Below are 15,855 nucleotides of genomic sequence, written 5' to 3'. Positions count from 1 at the left end.
CCCTGACATGCATCCAGTGGTGAGTCAGGAAGGTTTACTTCCGTGTTCCCGCTGTCTTTGTACTTGTCCATGTGAATGATCGAGCGGTCATCTGGACTGAAGAAATGACATGTATATGAACGGGAGGAGCAACAACTATGCCAAAGGAGCTGTCCGGATGCTGTATCAATCACGGAGATATTTTCCTCGTATGCAATCATTAGCGACCGGCCGTCCGAGGTAAAATCCAGGGAGATATGGCTTCCAATGGCACTGGGAGGTGCACGGGGGGTTACATATTGGCATACGCGACGCTGTGTGTCTACGTCGTATATCAAGACAACAATGGCACAGGCTGGGGGCGGAGGATATATGTCCGTTTCGAATGAGCACGTCAGGGCAATTTTGGTACCGTCGCCTGTGAATGCCATGGGCCATATCGGCTTTGATGGAGGAGGGATATCTAGACAATGAAGCGTATTGTCTGTCAAGTTCCACAGCGTACACTGCTCCGACCAAAGAAGCGCTGCCGTGTAACCGTTGATAGCTAGTTTGGGAGTTTGGGCGCATTCCGATGTTATGAAGAGCGACGAGATCAGGAATCCTGAGGCAGTGTCCCACACACTAAAATAACCATCCTCCGTGAATACTATGATCCGTGAGTTATCAGGAGATAACTTGAATGTCCTTATGCCAGAGAGGTTGATGGTTTGCGTAACACAGTCCCAATGATCATCCAGCCCGTCTTCTACTATGAACATGGTGGGTCTTATGAGACCCGAGTGTTCATACACGACTCGTAGCTTTGACTTTGCGGGGCAACATTGGAGAGCCGATTCGTACACATGAAGGGCTGAGCAGCTAATCGGAACGGCGAATTCTACTGTCATTCGCCAGACATCATACAGAAGATCCAGAGCTTCGCTTTTGTGGGAGAAAGACCATTCCTGTACCAAGTGCAGGTATAAGTCTCGAACGGCATAAATGTAAGGCAGACTAGTTGGTCTTACCATAACCAGTTTTCTGGAGGCTCGGAGTATCTCTATACAGGTGTATAGCTCTCCCAGTAACGCATATGCTTCTATGGCAAACATGACCCGTTTCTCTAGAAAGTCGAGAAGCTGAACTTGAATTTCTTCGTCTAGTGAGCACTGACGAAGATGATGCAGCCAATGGAGGCAAGAGTAGTGTAGTGCGCGTGGAATGGAATCACGCTTCTGGACAAAGTCAGGAATCTCGTCGTGAAGTAACGAGGGGTCGCCGAGATTGCACAGGTCGTGCTTCAGCAGCCGAGCCATTGTCAAGAAGCAGCGGTTAACCAATGCACGATGAGAATGAGGACTCTCAACCCCGATTCGTGCGATTTCCCTTCGCAGAAAATCAGGGAAAGAGCTGTGAAACGTTTGGACTACATCAAGAGAGTCAGGATTGGGGACATGTATCAGAGCTGAGAATGGGAGGAGGGAGGAATGGACATTGACGCCAAAGAGCTGGTACAAGTCGGATAGTGAAAGGGGCTCAGCAAGATGGATAATGAGGGAGAGATACCGGAGGCCGACGGTACGAGTAGACGCGTCAATGCTATTGATAATAGAAGAGTAAAGGTGGTCGATGTTCCCCCATACATGATCAACGCTGCCCCGCAGCATGCTGCACACGAGCGCAAGGCGACCCTGAGGCTGATCTTGATCGATGAAGCGAATGATGGTCGCTGCAAATATGAAACGACCATTGGCCCGGTCAGACAGCATGCCTAAATCGTCAGGTATGGGCCAAGGTCTACAACACAAGGGGGCGAGATCGTGAGTATCATGTATCCATTCGAATGAATGCCTAAGGTACAAGTCAACGTCCTGGAGAGAGTCATACTGCTCAAGTCGAACAACTCTGAGTATGTCAGCGAGCGACTCGCTGAAGAAGGCAGCACGGATCTGTCTCCACGGTCTGCTGGAAATGATGATGTTGTGGATGGGAAGAGAGCTTTCGCGGATGAGACGGAACAACATCTGTACGAAGGGGTCGATGTGATGTGTTCCACTTGCTGTACCTTCGTCCAAAGCATCAAGGATGAGAGAAACACCACCCTTCTCTCGCCAAAGGTGCCCCAAGTGCTTCAGGGGCTCGATGACGAGCTTTTCTAGCTGATCACGACGCGACTTCTCAGAGGAGAGGAGAGCAGGGTCATCGTGGATAGCTTTCGTGATGGCTTCTTGGGCGACATGATGCTGTAAACCGAGCTGATACGCAAACGTGAGGATGACACGCTCAAACGTACTCCGTTTCGCGTGCTTTCTGGAAAAGAAAAACGTGCCAGCGAGAGTGCCCTCCTGGCGCAAGTCATCCGCCAGCGTGTGCAAGATGGTGGACTTTCCGGATCCGGACTCGCCGGAGACCCATATCATCTTGCGGGATCCGTCGTGGACGAGGGCCTTGATGTCATTCAGGACGTTTACACGGGTGTTTGGCAGGCACTTTGAGTGAGGCTGACGCTCGTACGAGTCGTAGATAGCGCCTTGGGCGCATTCCTGCGCGAGCTTCTTCCAGTCTTCCAGGTCTCCCCGGACGGAAGCGTGTGCTAGGGTTGACATTAACGTTGGCTAATTCCGACTCACAATGAATGCGTGTGTGGGAGGAGGTACTCTGATTCATGTGGTGCAAGGATAAGAGACACTCACAGCATGGGCTCTCTGCGACTGCACAGGTCTGGGAACTGGCGCGGCAATTTGGCGGCAATTCCCGAAAACATGAAAAGTTGGAAGTGTTCGTTAGTTTCCTTCAACGGAAACCTTGGCAAAACCTTTGCCGACATTCCACTGGACGATAAAGATCGACTACAGCAGCGTAAACAGCCAAGTATGCAAGTGGCGAGATGGAGCACAGTTCGTACTAGTTGGTCAGCGAAAAGACTGCATAATACTTTAGGTAGTACCTAGCATAATAACGTATGACCGGCCTGAGGCTCATGAATTCTGAGACCCGGACACGATGCATTGCAAAGAGCACCGTGAAGGAGGAAAAGTTCCATAACACCACTTCACCTTCGCATCACACTATATTTGTGTTCCGGTGCTGAGATCGATGTGATCCCGAACACACAAGCAACCATTGCAGATGCAACTGCTGCGCAACCGTACAAAAGTGGCGTGCAAAACCTCAACGTGATAGAGATACAGGATCAGGAAAACAACCTCGCGGAGGCCGCACCGAACCATATCCAATCGAAGACGCTGGAAAAGCTAAACGCAGACCATGTCCTCGGCCCCCTGTGGCTCAATTCAAAGGGATGCCCCACGCTGCCCTCGGCGCCGGCTCGGAGTCAAAGGCAATATCAAGAACTATATCGAGCGTGCAATGATGATCATTGCGCAAGCAGTACATTGCCAAAGGGGGGCATCGAGTCGTGTTTTGTGCGATGAACGGACGGGGAGGCAGATAGTAATACAGGAAGGGGCTAGAAATACAGATGACCACAAGTTGAGCGCAACAACCAAAACAACAAGAATAAGAGCCTGAGCAGAAGGAAAACAAATGAGATACGAGCACCGGATGCCTTGCAATTTTATGCGCGACACGAGTTTAGAGCGGAATGAGCAGCCCGCCCTCCTCGTCCTCCACCCTGAACGCGCCCCCTCTCTTCTTCAGTACCTCACCCGCCTCCCTCAACTTCTCCCCATGATTCTCTCTCAACTCCCTAACAAAAACTCCACAACACAACCTGACCATCTCCAGCTTCCCGCCCCGCAGACTCTTCAACGCCAGCAACAAAGCGCGCACATGCGCGGGCGGCGGCACCTGCACCTTGCAGCACAGCGCGAGCTCCCTCACCGTCCCCGGCAACACAAAGTTCGGCTTCATCGTCTCCCACGTGACGAACGTGATCGCGATCTTGGACAGGCGCGGACAGTGCTCCTCGAGCAGGTCGAATTCGCGCTGTAGAGAGTAGGCGGGGAGGGAGAAGTCGATGCGCACGGAGGTGATGTTGGCGCAGTGCTGCGAGAGGAAGGTGTTCCACCGGGTGTCGTAGAAGGGGGGCGGGATGGAGTCGTAGCTGAGCTGCCGGAGCATGGGGTACGGGGTGCGGCGGGGCTCGGGGACCGGGGCGGGGGTTGCGGACGGTGAAGAGGAAGAAGAGGGGGACGGAGAGGAAGGGAGAGAGCGGGGGAGGTAGTCGTTCACGAAGACGGACATGAGCGAGAGGGACTCGAGCGAGGGCATCAGGGGCACTTCGGCGCGCGAGGCGGCGTATTTGTCTCCCGGGGTAGGGGAGCAGATGGGACACCGAAGGACGCGCAGGTTGCGCGTGGCGGAGAGGAGGAGCATGAGGTCATTCCTATACCGCGAAAACATGTGAGCGGAACGTTTGACAATAGCGCAATACATATCGTGTGCAAGTGCCCCGACCGAAGACGAAGCGAGCGCTATCCAAAAACACATTGGCTTCTCTTCCTCGGGGCGCGGTGTCCCGCACAGGCACCGGCGCAGCTCATGACGCGACAGCACAAAAATGAAAGTCGAAGCCGAAATAACACAATTCAAAGAACGCGTGCAAGAATAGTCCAGCTCACCTGCTCGGGCGCAGGATGCTCTCCGCGCAGTCAAAAACCCTGAGCGAGTCCGCGGAGGTGCGGACGAGCGCGTCGAGCACGGCGACCGGCACGTGGCGGATCCATACATCATTGAAGGGAAGCATGGGCACGGCGAGCGTGAAGACGGCGAGGCTCCGTAGATGGCCGATCACTTGCGCGAGCAAGTCGTAGTGTGCGGCCTCACACCGGTCCTCTTGGATCGTCACGTCCAGTCGGCGGGTCCAAAAGCCGTGCGGCACGGAGTGGGCGTTGGACTCCTGTGTCGGAGTGGAGCTGTCGGGGTCCGAGGAGGTCGGTGTGGATGTGGTGGAGGAGCGCATGGCGGAGGCTTTGAGGCTCTTGAGTAGCGGGCGAAGGGCATCGACGCGGGTGATGAGGATGCTCTGGTAGAGGAACTCGCTAGCGAGTGAGTTCCAGTCTTTGCAAACCAGTACCAGGGCTCGTTTCGTTTGTAAAGAATCTTTGATCGTTCGACGCTCTTGTTGACGAACCCAGGCAATGGGCAGATCTGAGGTGAACTCCGAATCACTGTCGAGTAGGCCTGGAGTTGCTGTAGCCTCGCTGAAGATGCGGAGCCAGAGTTCAGGAGGGAGGGAGACGGACATCCTTGGTATGTACGAGGGCGAGGTGATTCTGTGGGTGATTCGTCTGGGGAGAGATCGACGTGGAGAGGAGTGTCAAAAGGATGATTAGTAAAAAGGTTATATACGCCTATCAGTCCACAACCCCTGAGAGAATGGAAACAGGGCAGAGGGAGAATGGGAATGGAGATGTCCAAATGTCGAATTTATGAACCAGAGAAGGCTAAATATAATGGTGTGTGCGAGTTGCGTGCGGGAGTGACGGTCTGCGGAATTCCTTAATCCCTGGGAGCGATCCTGAGAAAGAAGTCGTGCGGTGCGGATGAGCACTGGTCAAAGATAAATGCATCGAGCGATCTGTCCACTGGTACCATCGATTTCCCGCACGCACAAGGCGCAAGACGATCAGAAGTTCCAAAACTTGCGCGGCAGTGTGAGAGCCAAAGAACTGGGTTGGGCGGCCCTGTGGCGGCAGACGTTGGACGTTAACTTTGATGCCTGGGTCGCCAGCGTGCCCAGAGGTAATCGGGGTGACTGCGGTAGGCCCTTTTGGGGGTTTACCGGATACATGTGTTTGGATTAAGGCTTTCGGGTCACAGAATAATGGAGAGTTTGCGATTTGCTGGTGCTTTGAGGTTTGGGGACAAGGAACATCCGTCGGTCTGGATGCTGGCGAGGGGAGAGGACTGTGGGAAGACCGCGGTGCGGATGGTGCAAGGATGTCGGGCGCGTCGGTGTCGAGCGTGTCCTCAATTGCATTCCCCACAACAACATTCTAAAACCTCCTCGGCCGACATACCACACATCGTTCTCTCGTCCCACCCATTCTTTATGCATCGCTAAAAGCTAGCCGGTCTCAGCATGAAACAAACCTCGAACCGTAACGTACTCCGGCTGCTCGCCATCGGCCTCGTCTTCCACGTCGTCTACATTGCATCCGTCTTCGACTGCTACTTCGTCAGCCCCGTCGTCCATGGCATGCAACCCTTCAACGCTGGCTTTTCAGAGGCCAAACGTCTCGTCCTCATTGTCGGTGCGTGCAGACTTTCTTCATTCAGGCGTCACCGGCCCTTTGGTACGCGAGTCGCGTGGGCCACACCTAACACTTCACCCAGGTGATGGCCTGCGTGCCGATTCCCTGTTCTCCCCAGACGCGTTTGCTTCTATCCCTTCGCGACCCGATGTTGTCGCACCGTACCTCATGGACATTGCCCAGAACAGAGGAGCGTTTGGAGTGTCCCATACCCGCGTTCCGACCGAGTCGCGTCCTGGACATGTCGCCATCATTGGTATGTTCCTGACCAAACCGCGTCTTTCGAAGATTATGCAACCTAATTGTATGCACAAGGCGGGATGTACGAGGACGTGTCGGCAGTGACCAAAGTGAGTCCCCCTCGTTTTTATTGTCCTTTGTCCGAATCGTGCTAACATATATGCGGTTTCTAGGGATGGAAAACGAATCCTGCAAGTACGCCTGAGCCCCGTACAAGAATGAATCTCTAACACTATGTTCAGGTGGACTTCGACTCCGTGTTCAACCGCTCCAGTCATACTTTCTCCTTCGGCTCGCCTGACATCCTCCCCATGTTCGCACGCGGAGCTACTCAAGGCAGAGTAGACGAGTGGAGTTACGATGAGGAGGCAGAGGATTTCACCAAGGGTTCGTCAAGAACACTTATTGTCATTATGTCTACCTAACGTTGTGTGGTTGATGTAGACGCTACAGCACTGGACGTCTGGGTCCTTGACGAACTCCGCACGCTCTTCCACAACGCCTCATCAGACGCGCACCTCGACAAGACTCTCCGCAACGACAAGACGGTTTTCTTCCTGCATCTTCTTGGGCTCGATACGACAGGTCATGCGTACCGCCCTCATTCGAAGGTGACAAATCCCGCTTCCTTGTTTGAAGCGAACGCTGACGGGCGAGTAGGAATACATGGACAACATTCAAGTAGTCGATCAGATCGTGAAAGACACTGAGCAGCTCTTCCGGGAGTTTTATGGGGACGAGGAGACGAGCTTCGTCTTCACCGCTGACCACGGGATGTCGAAGATCGGTAATCATGGTGACGGAGGTATGTCTCCTCCACTCTCCCTCTTCTCCCAGAACCAACAGCTTTCGTCGCTCTCGCAGACCCGGACAATACCCGCACCCCGCTCATTGCGTGGGGCGCCGGCATACGCGGGCCCCTCCCCGACGTACCCCTTTCCTCTTCCTCGTCTCCATCGTCACATGACGCCTACTCTTTATCATGGCCCGTATCCCATCTCCGGCGGCAAGACGTCGACCAAGCAGACATCGCACCGCTCATGGCCTCGCTCATTGGGATTGACTGGCCCGTGAACTCCGTCGGCGTTCTGCCGGACATCGATCCTGCTCATGCGGGTTATCTCGCGCCCAAAGGTGGTGAGAAGGATCTCGCGAGAGCGGCACTGACGAATGTGAGGGTTATTGGGGAGCAGTACCGGGTTAAGCACGGTACGTCTTCTATCATCCATGATATTCAGTGGACTGTGCTCACTAGGGCGGCGTGATGGTTAGAGATGAAAGCAGAGCACACGCTGTTCTACCGTCCCTTTGCGGAGATCGAGGATCGAGGCATGTTCTCGAATGTAGCGCGCATTGAGCGGCTTGTAAGCGCCGGGGAGTACACCACTGCACGAGAGGAGTCAGCGAAGTTCATCAAGCTGCTTTTGAAAGGCGTTCGGTATCTCGAGACGTACGTCCCCTTCCTCATTTCTCCAGTCATCAAACCTCTCACGAAAGATGTTCGGAACGATAGATACGACCGGCTGCTCATCCAGGCCATCGTCATCGCCGGGTACTTCGGCTGGGCTGCCTACGCCTCCCTCTCCATTTTCCCCATCTCGGCATCCTCTCCGCCACGGCGGGCGAGTAGAGGGCACCACGACGCCGTCGATCTGCTCGCGAGCCTCACTATTGGACTCTTTTGGGGCCTGTTCGCGCTGCAGAAGGCGCCGTGGACGTTCTACGTCTACGTCGCGTTCCCGTGCTTCTTCTGGCGCGAGTTTCTGGTGAAGGGGTATCCACGCTTCTCGAGCTATCTGAGCGAGAAGAAGGCCAAGATAGGTGGAGTCAGGTATGCGAAGGCGATAGGTGTGGGTATTGTGGTCGTGGGTGTGCTGCAGTCTATGGTTGTGCGTCGTCTTCTTTCTTTTACTCTCGTAAAACGACAAGAATAACGTGTTTTTCTGCGGGTCTAGGCGGGGTACACCGTTCGCGAGGTCTGGAGCATCGGGTACGGCTTCCTGGGGCTGGTATGGCCGCTCTCATGGGCTCCAGAGAAGGCGCAGAAGCACTGGAAGCTGCTCTGTTTCTGGGTGCCGAGCTGTCTCGTTGTCGGTGTGTTTCCGTATTTGCCGGTGGACAAGACGGAGAGCGCTGCGTTGGTGTGAGTCTTCTTTATGTATCTCGCATTCAACGATTAGAAGGTGCCATGAGAGCTGACCGAGGATGAATCACAGATCTCTGGGGGCAGATTTGATTATGGTTACGGGCGTCGCGCAGTTTGCGGTGACGAGTATCGATGATATTCCGCTGAGTAAGGGGATTCCTGTCGGTATTCAGGTTAGTTATCTCGTTCTACTTTATCTTGTGTGTTGAAGCTGACGATTCTCGCAGATTGTGCTCGTCGCTCTTGCCAAAGGCGTCACGTCCGACTCGATCGCGAACTTGCAGGCGAAGAAGGGGTTACCGTTTGTCAACCAAGTTTCGGGATGGGTTCTCTTCGGTGAGCTTGTTGTTTTTCGCCCCGTCTCGCGAAAAGATGGCTGACTACCTAACGTGGACATAAGTCCTCGCCCCGCTCCTCCCCATTCTCTTCTCTCGCACGCACCGAGACACGCCAACGCGACTCGCGTCGATCTTCCTCGGCTTCGGCGTGTGCTTCATCATTCTGTCGATCAGCGTCGAGGGTCTCTTCTATGTTGCATACTCGTGGAATATGTACCTATGGGTCGAGATGGAGGCTGCGTACCGGGGAGATGGGACTTCGCTGGCTGTCGCTTCTGCCCCCGGCACACAGGCTGGGAAGGGTAAGAAGGCGTTGAAGGAGAAAGCGAAAACGAATGAGAAGACAGAGATTAAGGAGCCCGAGAAGACGAAGGAGGATGCTGTGAAGTTAGGGGCGGGCATATACGAGTTCAAGATCGACGATCTTCGGATCGCGATGTTTTTCTTGTTCTTTGTGCAGGTCGCATTCTTCGGGACAGGAAAGTGAGTTTCATCCTCCTGAACCCAACCGCCCTACCTCTTGATGCTCATACTCTTTACTAGTGTCGCGTCAATATCGTGAGTTGTCGCACCCGGACTCTTCGTACTGACATCTGACCGAGCTTGCGTTCCCAGATCATTCTACTTAGAACCCGTGTACCGTCTCGTTCCGATCTTCAATCCCTTCTTGATGGCTACGCTGCTCGTAAGTTCCTCATTCGCCGACTCAAATCTACGCCGCTAGCATGGCTTAACACCGCTTCTGTGTCATCTTCAGGTCTTCAAGATCGTCGCGCCCTACGTCATCCTCTCAGCCGCGTTTGCAACGCTGAACGCACGCCTTCGTCTGCCACCCTACTCTTTGTTCCTCATTGCACTCACATTGACCGACGGTGTGTCTTATCTCTCTCTCTTCCTGACTTAGGCGACTTCTGACTGGGATTTGCTTAGGGATGACGATCACTTTCTTCCTTAGTGTCACCGATACTGGTAAGTTACCTGTCTCTCCATGTCGAATATCGTTGAACCGGATGCATAGGGTCATGGCTCGAGATCGGCCAGTCGATCAGCTTCTTCTGCATCACCTCCCTGCTTCTCGTATGGTCGGCGGGTATATGCGCGGCGGGGGAGTATGTTATGTCTGGACCTTTGCAGGCCCTTCCAACTCCTGGGGAGGAGAAGGTCAAGACGGAGTGATGTTGTGTTCTAATTTGATCAGTAGAATTGAAGCGGGCCCTCAACATCACATTCTGGCGGACGTGATTGTGTGAAAGCTGAGAAACGTGGTGTCACGTTGAGTGCGAGTGGCGACCAGGCATCCGGTTTCAGGGTTTTAGTCCGATTTCGGCGGGTCTGAAGATCTGACCTTCCAACGACAAGTTCATCCGTGCCTTTTCCTCTGTGTTTTCGAAAAGCAACGCAAATGAACAAGCTCCATTGATATATGTCAACAGGCCCCCTACCAAATACATCGCCATTCATTTAGCACCTATTCGAAATACTTGATCTCCGTGTTAAGCAGTACGAGTAATAATATACGAGCAATCGACAGCAGTTGTACCGAATAAGTCGCCGTTCGTTTAGCGCCTACTCGAAGTATTCGATCTTCGTGTTATGTAGTCGTATAGTAGCGCGTTGATCACCATGTAGTTTCAGGATTGTCACTTTATTCCCTTCTACAATCAGCTCTAGGCCAAACCAGTCAATTTTTTCAGGCCTATACCGCGGAGGAAGCCAGCAAATTCTGCGACTACGCTGTCGGAGCCATCCATCCACATCCATGCAAAAAAGGTCGGACCAAGAGCGGTGGTCGTAACACACCTTTGAGGCGTCGTCTTCTTCGAGTTCATACATCCCTGTCCCCTCGCTTGCCGGCCTTTTCAAGTTCAAAGCAGATTCCGTACTCTCCATATATCTGCGGCAGTAGATTCGCTGAAAGCTTGCGGAATGCTCGATGTGAATTATGTTTCCCAGATTCGGGATGGAGGAGACAGAAACAGATGTCGATGTCGCCTTTCTCCATTGAAGATGATGAAAGAGGTTAGAATTGTCGCCATAATAGAAGTAGTTGACTGCATCGTGGGTGACCGAGGCTAATAAGTATCGCGCTCTACAAAACAAAGAAGGGGATATTGAGCCCAAGTGCTTGACCGTGTTGCCTTCCAGGGAGTACACGCCAATGAACGAGGACGTAAAATGCACATGGTCTGAGAGTGCCAAAAGTGTTTCATCCTCCGAAAAGATGGCATTCCACCCGGCTGTTCTCACAAAAAACGGGGGAGAGACAGGGGCAGATCCAATGAGAACGCCTGACCTCGAATTCCACACCTGGACGTGACCTCGTCCTCCACGAATATTCAGGACTGCGAAATATGTTGACTTCGGGGAAAAGACAAACTGCTCCCGAGATGATATATCCACTGATGGGGAATGAACGACCTTAGGAATGTCGGGTACAATGTTGCAGCGGAAAGTATCCCTTACGGACTGCAAGTCAAGGCCAACAAGGATGTATTTGTTCCCCCGAGCTGCTTTTGACCCATAGACTGCCACGTCGCCTCGCTTTGAGACAAGTAAACGCGTGTAACCTTCGATCTCCAATTGCAACGCCTTGCACATCTCTAGCTTGGGGGATTTGATGGGCGGCACTGTCGCAGTCAGAGATAAGTCAACTATCGGAGCAGTGATATACCCGACAATGTCGGCTATTCCAAAGCACTCGTCATTCTGCATCCTCCACCTCGTCTTCTTCATGTTACCACCACCATAAGTCAAAGCGCAGATCTTCCCGCCTTGCCGTATTGCCACAGGTTTATCTGGAAGTGGGTCTGCGACGTACTCAGGACGGTCATGTGGGTATGCCTCCAAGTCCACTGGTTTGTACGTTCTCGCCTTTGCACAAGCGACGGCCGGTAGTTTTTCGTAAGATCGCAAAAACTGTTGGGAGGAGCGCCTGTCTTTGAGAAATGTCGACAAGCTGAAGTTGAACAGAGAGCTAGGCCGAACAGCGCGAACATTTTGTGGGCTAACCACCCTCCTGAGAAGAATCACGTTTGTTATATCGAAACAGAGGATGATGTCATCATCTGGGCTGAAAATGGCATTGCAGTAGTTGTTGAACTGCTCGTGCCAAAGTAGTTGTCCGTCGATTGAGTCAATGACGTGGATAAGGCTGAACAAACAATCTCCAGTTTGTGTGACCATCTCCGCTTGGACAAGGAGAGATTCGTCCTTGGATGAGAAATCCAGCCCTATAATCGGGAATTCCTTGAACCGGGGGGGAAACGTCCAAGAGGAAATGGGCTGGAGCGAGGCCGTATCGTGAATGCGCACGGTGCAGCTTTTGCTCATGTCACTGGCAGAGGCTCTTGCAGAGACGGACACGGAAGCAATCTTGTCGCTATTACGAGAAATGGCTAAAGGGCCAAAGAAAACCTCTGCTTGCGGCGCTGCAATTTTTACGACCTTTTGACTCGATGGCCACCATAGGTAACATTGTCGAGAATCTCGGAACGCGACAAACGAGCCGCCATGAGTAACCTCGACTTTCCTTTTGGACACGTCAACGACCTCAACAGCGTCGGTCATGTCTTCCAGGAGATAAGATGTGATGAGCGCTCCGGTAGCAGTGTCCCACAGCATGATTGTCCCAGTTCTCTCCGTATCTCTGCGGAACGCGGCAACTTGTGAGGTATCAGGAGAGAGAGAGAGCTCAAACTGATCTGTCTTCATCTCGATGACACGGGTGACACAGCCCCATTGGACATCCAAGCCTTCCTCGAACGTAAAAGAAGTGGCTTCAGCAAGAACACGGGAGTAGGTAAGCCGGATCCGTGACTTTTCCGGAGCGCACGGGAGTGCAGACTCGTAGATGTGGAGAGCGGAGGCGTTGATTGGATCGTAGAAGTCCACGACAAGCCTCCAGGCGTCATATAGCAAACCCGTGGTCTGCTCCATCCCAGGAAACGAGGAGGCGGGCCATCCCTATGCAAACAATCAGCCATGCGTTAGAACCATAGTAGTGACATTACCATGATATGTTTGCGAGCGGCGCGGAATAGACGAATTACGCTATCAAGCTCCCCAAGGACTGTGCACGCTTCTACAGCAAAAAGAAGTCGCCCCTCCAGGAATTCTAGTAGACATCCTTGAATTTCGCCATCCGGCAAAAGGCGTTCCATATGGTGAAACCAGTAGAGGCAGGCATATCGAAGTGCGCGGGGAACAGCATCACGTCTCTGGGGGAAGTCGGGGATCTCGTCGTGCAGGAGCGATGGATCTTGAAGCTCGCAAATGTCACGTTTGAGCATCCTCGCCATCGTTCGAAAACAGCGGATAGCTAAAGGATGGTGAATTCTGTTGGCGCTGACCCGACTGTCTTCATTCTGTTTCAAGTTGCGACGTTCAAGAAAGTCGCGGAGAGTGCTGTGGTATAGCTGGACAGCGTCACGGGAGTCCGGGGGAGGAACATAAACCAAGGCCGAAAAAGGTACAAGAAGAGGATAGACGTCGAGGCCGAACAGTAGACGGAGGTCGGAGAGGGACAGGGGCTCCGCAAGGTTGGCGAGGAGGGAAATATATCTGAGCGCGGTCTCGCGGGTGGAAGGCTCAACGCTGTCGATGATGGAAGCGTATAGGTGACCGACGTCGCCCCACACCTGCTCCACGTCACCGCGTAGCATGCTACACACGAGCGGCAGACGCTCATGAGGCTGATCTTGGTCGATCATCCGAACGATAGTCGCTGCAAAAATGAATCGGCCGTTCGCTCGCTGAGCGAGCATCACAGAGTCGTGTGGGGAAGGCCAGGGTCTAGGGCAAAAGTGTGAAACGTCGCGCGCATCGTAGATTCGGTCAAAGGCATCCTGCAGGAAGTGGTCGACGTCTTCCCGTGAGTCGTACTCCTCGAGGCGCACGACCCTCATGACATCGTTGAGAACGCTGCTGCGCATGACTGTATCGATTTGAGGCCAAGACCTACTAGAGATGATGATAGTATGCACGGGAAGCGTTGTATCTCGGACAAGGCGGACAAGAAGAGAGATAAAAGGTTCGACATGTTGGAGTCCGCGAGTTGTACCTTCGTCAAGGGCATCCAAGATGAGCGACATGCCAGGCTCCCCTCTCCGTATCTGTCCTAGGTGCTTCAAAGGTTCGATGATCAGTTTCTCGAATTGATCTAAGCGGGATCTTTCTTGGGCGAGCAACGCGGGGTCGTCGGCGATGGCTTTCATGATGATCTCGTGAACACGGGGGTGCTGCAAGCCAAGCTGATAGGCAATGGTGAGGAAGACGTGGTCGAAGGTGCTTCGCTTAGCATGTCTTCTGGAGAAGAAAAACGTGCCTGCGAGCTTCCCCTCCACACGAAGCTCATCCGCAAACGTGTGCGCAATCGTTGTCTTCCCCGAACCGGCCTCTCCAGCCATCCAGACGATCTTGCGGCTCGGATCTTCAGCAAGCGTCCTGAGCGATTGCAGAAGGCTGACTCTGGTCCCTGAGAGACACTTTGAGTGCGGTTGGCGTTCGTTGGAGTCGTACATGGCGCCTTGAGCGCTGTCGCGTGCGAGTTTCTGCCAACCCTTGATGTCTCCCTGTATAGGAGCATGCTCTGTAATGTTGATTTAAACGTTCACGCTTGAACTTGGGGTCAGGATCGTACGACGTACTCGGAGGACTCTGCGCCATGACGGGAAAAGTTGCTTCTAAACTGGTGCGATCAATAGGATGTGCGGTCACCTTTATATGTTGGACACGAGGTGACGATACAGCATCTAATTGCTATCAATGAACCAGCGTCTAGCACGTTCTTGGCAGATTTTCAGCCCCGCACAGCGTTTTTATGAAGAGGCCACCACCACCCAAGCGATGCCGCCTCAGAGTTAGCTTTTAGCTGAACATAAGAGAGAGACATAAACAAGGCAGCAAAGTGCAGTCCTGTGCTCGGTAATGCAAGATTTTAGGCAAAGACCTAAAGAGGGACAAAGGGGACGGGACATGCGTGAGGCTTACGCGGCGGTGTTTTTATTTTTGGCGCTCGTCCTGGCACGCTGTGCTGTACAGTACGCCCATCCGTTCGTTCATAGATAGTGTCCAGGGTATGGCGTTCCTGTGCGAGCTCTGCCGCCCGGCTCATCGTTGCCGTGCACAGGGACGGACTTTGTCGGTAGCCAGGCATCTAGTTTCCTGTTCGGAAGATGGGCACCATCTTCCTTACAAGAAGCCTTCAGCTGAGGTTCATGAGTACTGTAGAGGTCGCACTAGTGTGTGAAAAGCCGAGTTTACGCAGGTTACTGAAAGCTATTCTTGAGGTTTGAAGGATAGTGCGGCGATTTGCGAGCGCCCAAATCTCCTGAGCTAGGACGCCATTCTGCCTTGAATGTCATCCGATGCCTGTGGTCAAGCCTAACAATCGTTGAACGAAAGGTTTGAACTATTGCATCCAAAAAGGTGTAGCGTAACATTATGCGGTGTTATCTTTGCACGCAAGTATGCAGCTGGTCTTGTCAATTAGATACCTGTGAGCGTCAACGGGAATATGTCACGAGTTGATTGACGACATTCGAGGCGATTGAGAGGGGTCAGAACGCGACGTGTGAGATTGCTTATTTGGTGAGAGACGAGGGCTAAATGGCTTGCCTTGTCTTCTCTTGGGGTGCATCTGAGGACTATCAGAGGGCGCAATATCATGGCAGCCAAATCTCCGGGGTCAGCAGGACGACCAGCGTGGGTTTGCAATGACGTCGTATTTCCATTTCCAAAGACATTGCTTCAGGGCACGTATGACGAGGTTGACCAGAGGTGGAAGTGTGTTTACTTTTGCCTCTGCGGTATCGCGTCGTGCCGCAGCTGAGGATGGTGAGGGTCTTGTGCAGTTCCTGTTCGGATGAAGGACCGGGAAAAGGCGCGCCTGGCCTCGTCGGTGTTGAGAAGTAACCCCTGAGTTGCGGTGAATCGGCGGCGGTGGTCCTCTACT

At 53.2% G+C, this 15,855-nt stretch overlaps 5 protein-coding genes across 5 annotated transcripts; 1 reads left to right on the top strand and 4 right to left on the bottom strand.

Moving 5' to 3' along the window:
• Positions 1-2,078: 2,078 nt before the first annotated feature.
• On the bottom strand, positions 2,079-2,492 carry CONPUDRAFT_41327 (uncharacterized protein; the record flags this gene model as incomplete). The annotated part of the gene is made up of 1 exon (XM_007776591.1): positions 2,079-2,492. A coding segment is annotated over one exon (414 nt), but the record flags the coding sequence as incomplete, so codon positions are not given.
• Positions 2,493-3,323: 831 nt separating this feature from the next.
• CONPUDRAFT_147466 (uncharacterized protein) lies at positions 3,324-5,225 on the bottom strand. The gene is made up of 2 exons (XM_007776720.1): positions 4,545-5,225; positions 3,324-4,309 (listed from the first exon to the last, which is right to left on the bottom strand). The coding sequence occupies exons 1-2, from the start codon at positions 5,168-5,170 to the stop codon at positions 3,556-3,558; spliced, it is 1,380 nt and encodes a 459-aa protein (XP_007774910.1). The 5' UTR covers positions 5,171-5,225; the 3' UTR covers positions 3,324-3,555.
• Positions 5,226-5,995: 770 nt separating this feature from the next.
• CONPUDRAFT_169781 (PigN-domain-containing protein) lies at positions 5,996-10,195 on the top strand. The gene is made up of 17 exons (XM_007776719.1): positions 5,996-6,179; positions 6,262-6,435; positions 6,495-6,529; positions 6,662-6,806; positions 6,864-7,030; positions 7,080-7,224; positions 7,284-7,628; positions 7,692-8,308; positions 8,375-8,562; positions 8,636-8,738; positions 8,793-8,901; positions 8,966-9,386; positions 9,447-9,461; positions 9,519-9,588; positions 9,661-9,775; positions 9,834-9,872; positions 9,922-10,195. Exons 1-17 carry the CDS (start codon positions 6,008-6,010, stop codon positions 10,077-10,079), a joined length of 3,018 nt encoding a protein of 1,005 aa, XP_007774909.1. The 5' UTR covers positions 5,996-6,007; the 3' UTR covers positions 10,080-10,195.
• A 398-nt stretch (positions 10,196-10,593) lies between these two features.
• CONPUDRAFT_77659 (uncharacterized protein) lies at positions 10,594-13,666 on the bottom strand (the record flags this gene model as incomplete). Its single annotated transcript, XM_007776718.1, has 3 exons — positions 10,594-10,599; positions 10,704-12,866; positions 12,914-13,666. 3 exons carry the CDS (start codon positions 13,664-13,666, stop codon positions 10,594-10,596), a joined length of 2,922 nt encoding a protein of 973 aa, XP_007774908.1.
• A 297-nt stretch (positions 13,667-13,963) lies between these two features.
• On the bottom strand, positions 13,964-15,002 carry CONPUDRAFT_132450 (uncharacterized protein; the record flags this gene model as incomplete). Its single annotated transcript, XM_007776717.1, has 2 exons — positions 14,549-15,002; positions 13,964-14,490 (listed from the first exon to the last, which is right to left on the bottom strand). Coding segments are annotated over exons 1-2 (546 nt in total), but the record flags the coding sequence as incomplete, so codon positions are not given.
• Positions 15,003-15,855: the final 853 nt, after the last annotated feature.

The sequence above is a fragment of the Coniophora puteana genome (assembly GCF_000271625.1).
Source record: "Coniophora puteana RWD-64-598 SS2 unplaced genomic scaffold CONPUscaffold_18, whole genome shotgun sequence".
NCBI lineage: Eukaryota > Fungi > Basidiomycota > Agaricomycetes > Boletales > Coniophoraceae > Coniophora > Coniophora puteana.
Note: the sequence above shows the minus strand (reverse complement) of the source record. Positions and strands in the feature narration are given on the sequence as shown.

Excerpts from the sequence above, each read along its gene's own strand:
- CONPUDRAFT_169781 (XM_007776719.1), top strand. The coding sequence starts at position 6,008 with ATGAAACAAACCTCGAACCGTAACGTACTCCGGCTGCTCGCCATCGGC. Across the intron at positions 6,436-6,494 it reads TGGACATGTCGCCATCATTG|GCGGGATGTACGAGGACGTG; the intron begins GTATGTTCCTGA and ends TGTATGCACAAG. Across the intron at positions 8,739-8,792 it reads GGATTCCTGTCGGTATTCAG|ATTGTGCTCGTCGCTCTTGC; the intron begins GTTAGTTATCTC and ends CGATTCTCGCAG.
- CONPUDRAFT_147466 (XM_007776720.1), bottom strand. The coding sequence starts at position 5,170 with ATGTCCGTCTCCCTCCCTCCTGAACTCTGGCTCCGCATCTTCAGCGAG. Across the intron at positions 4,310-4,544 it reads AGCATCCTGCGCCCGAGCAG|GAATGACCTCATGCTCCTCC; the intron begins GTGAGCTGGACT and ends TTCGCGGTATAG.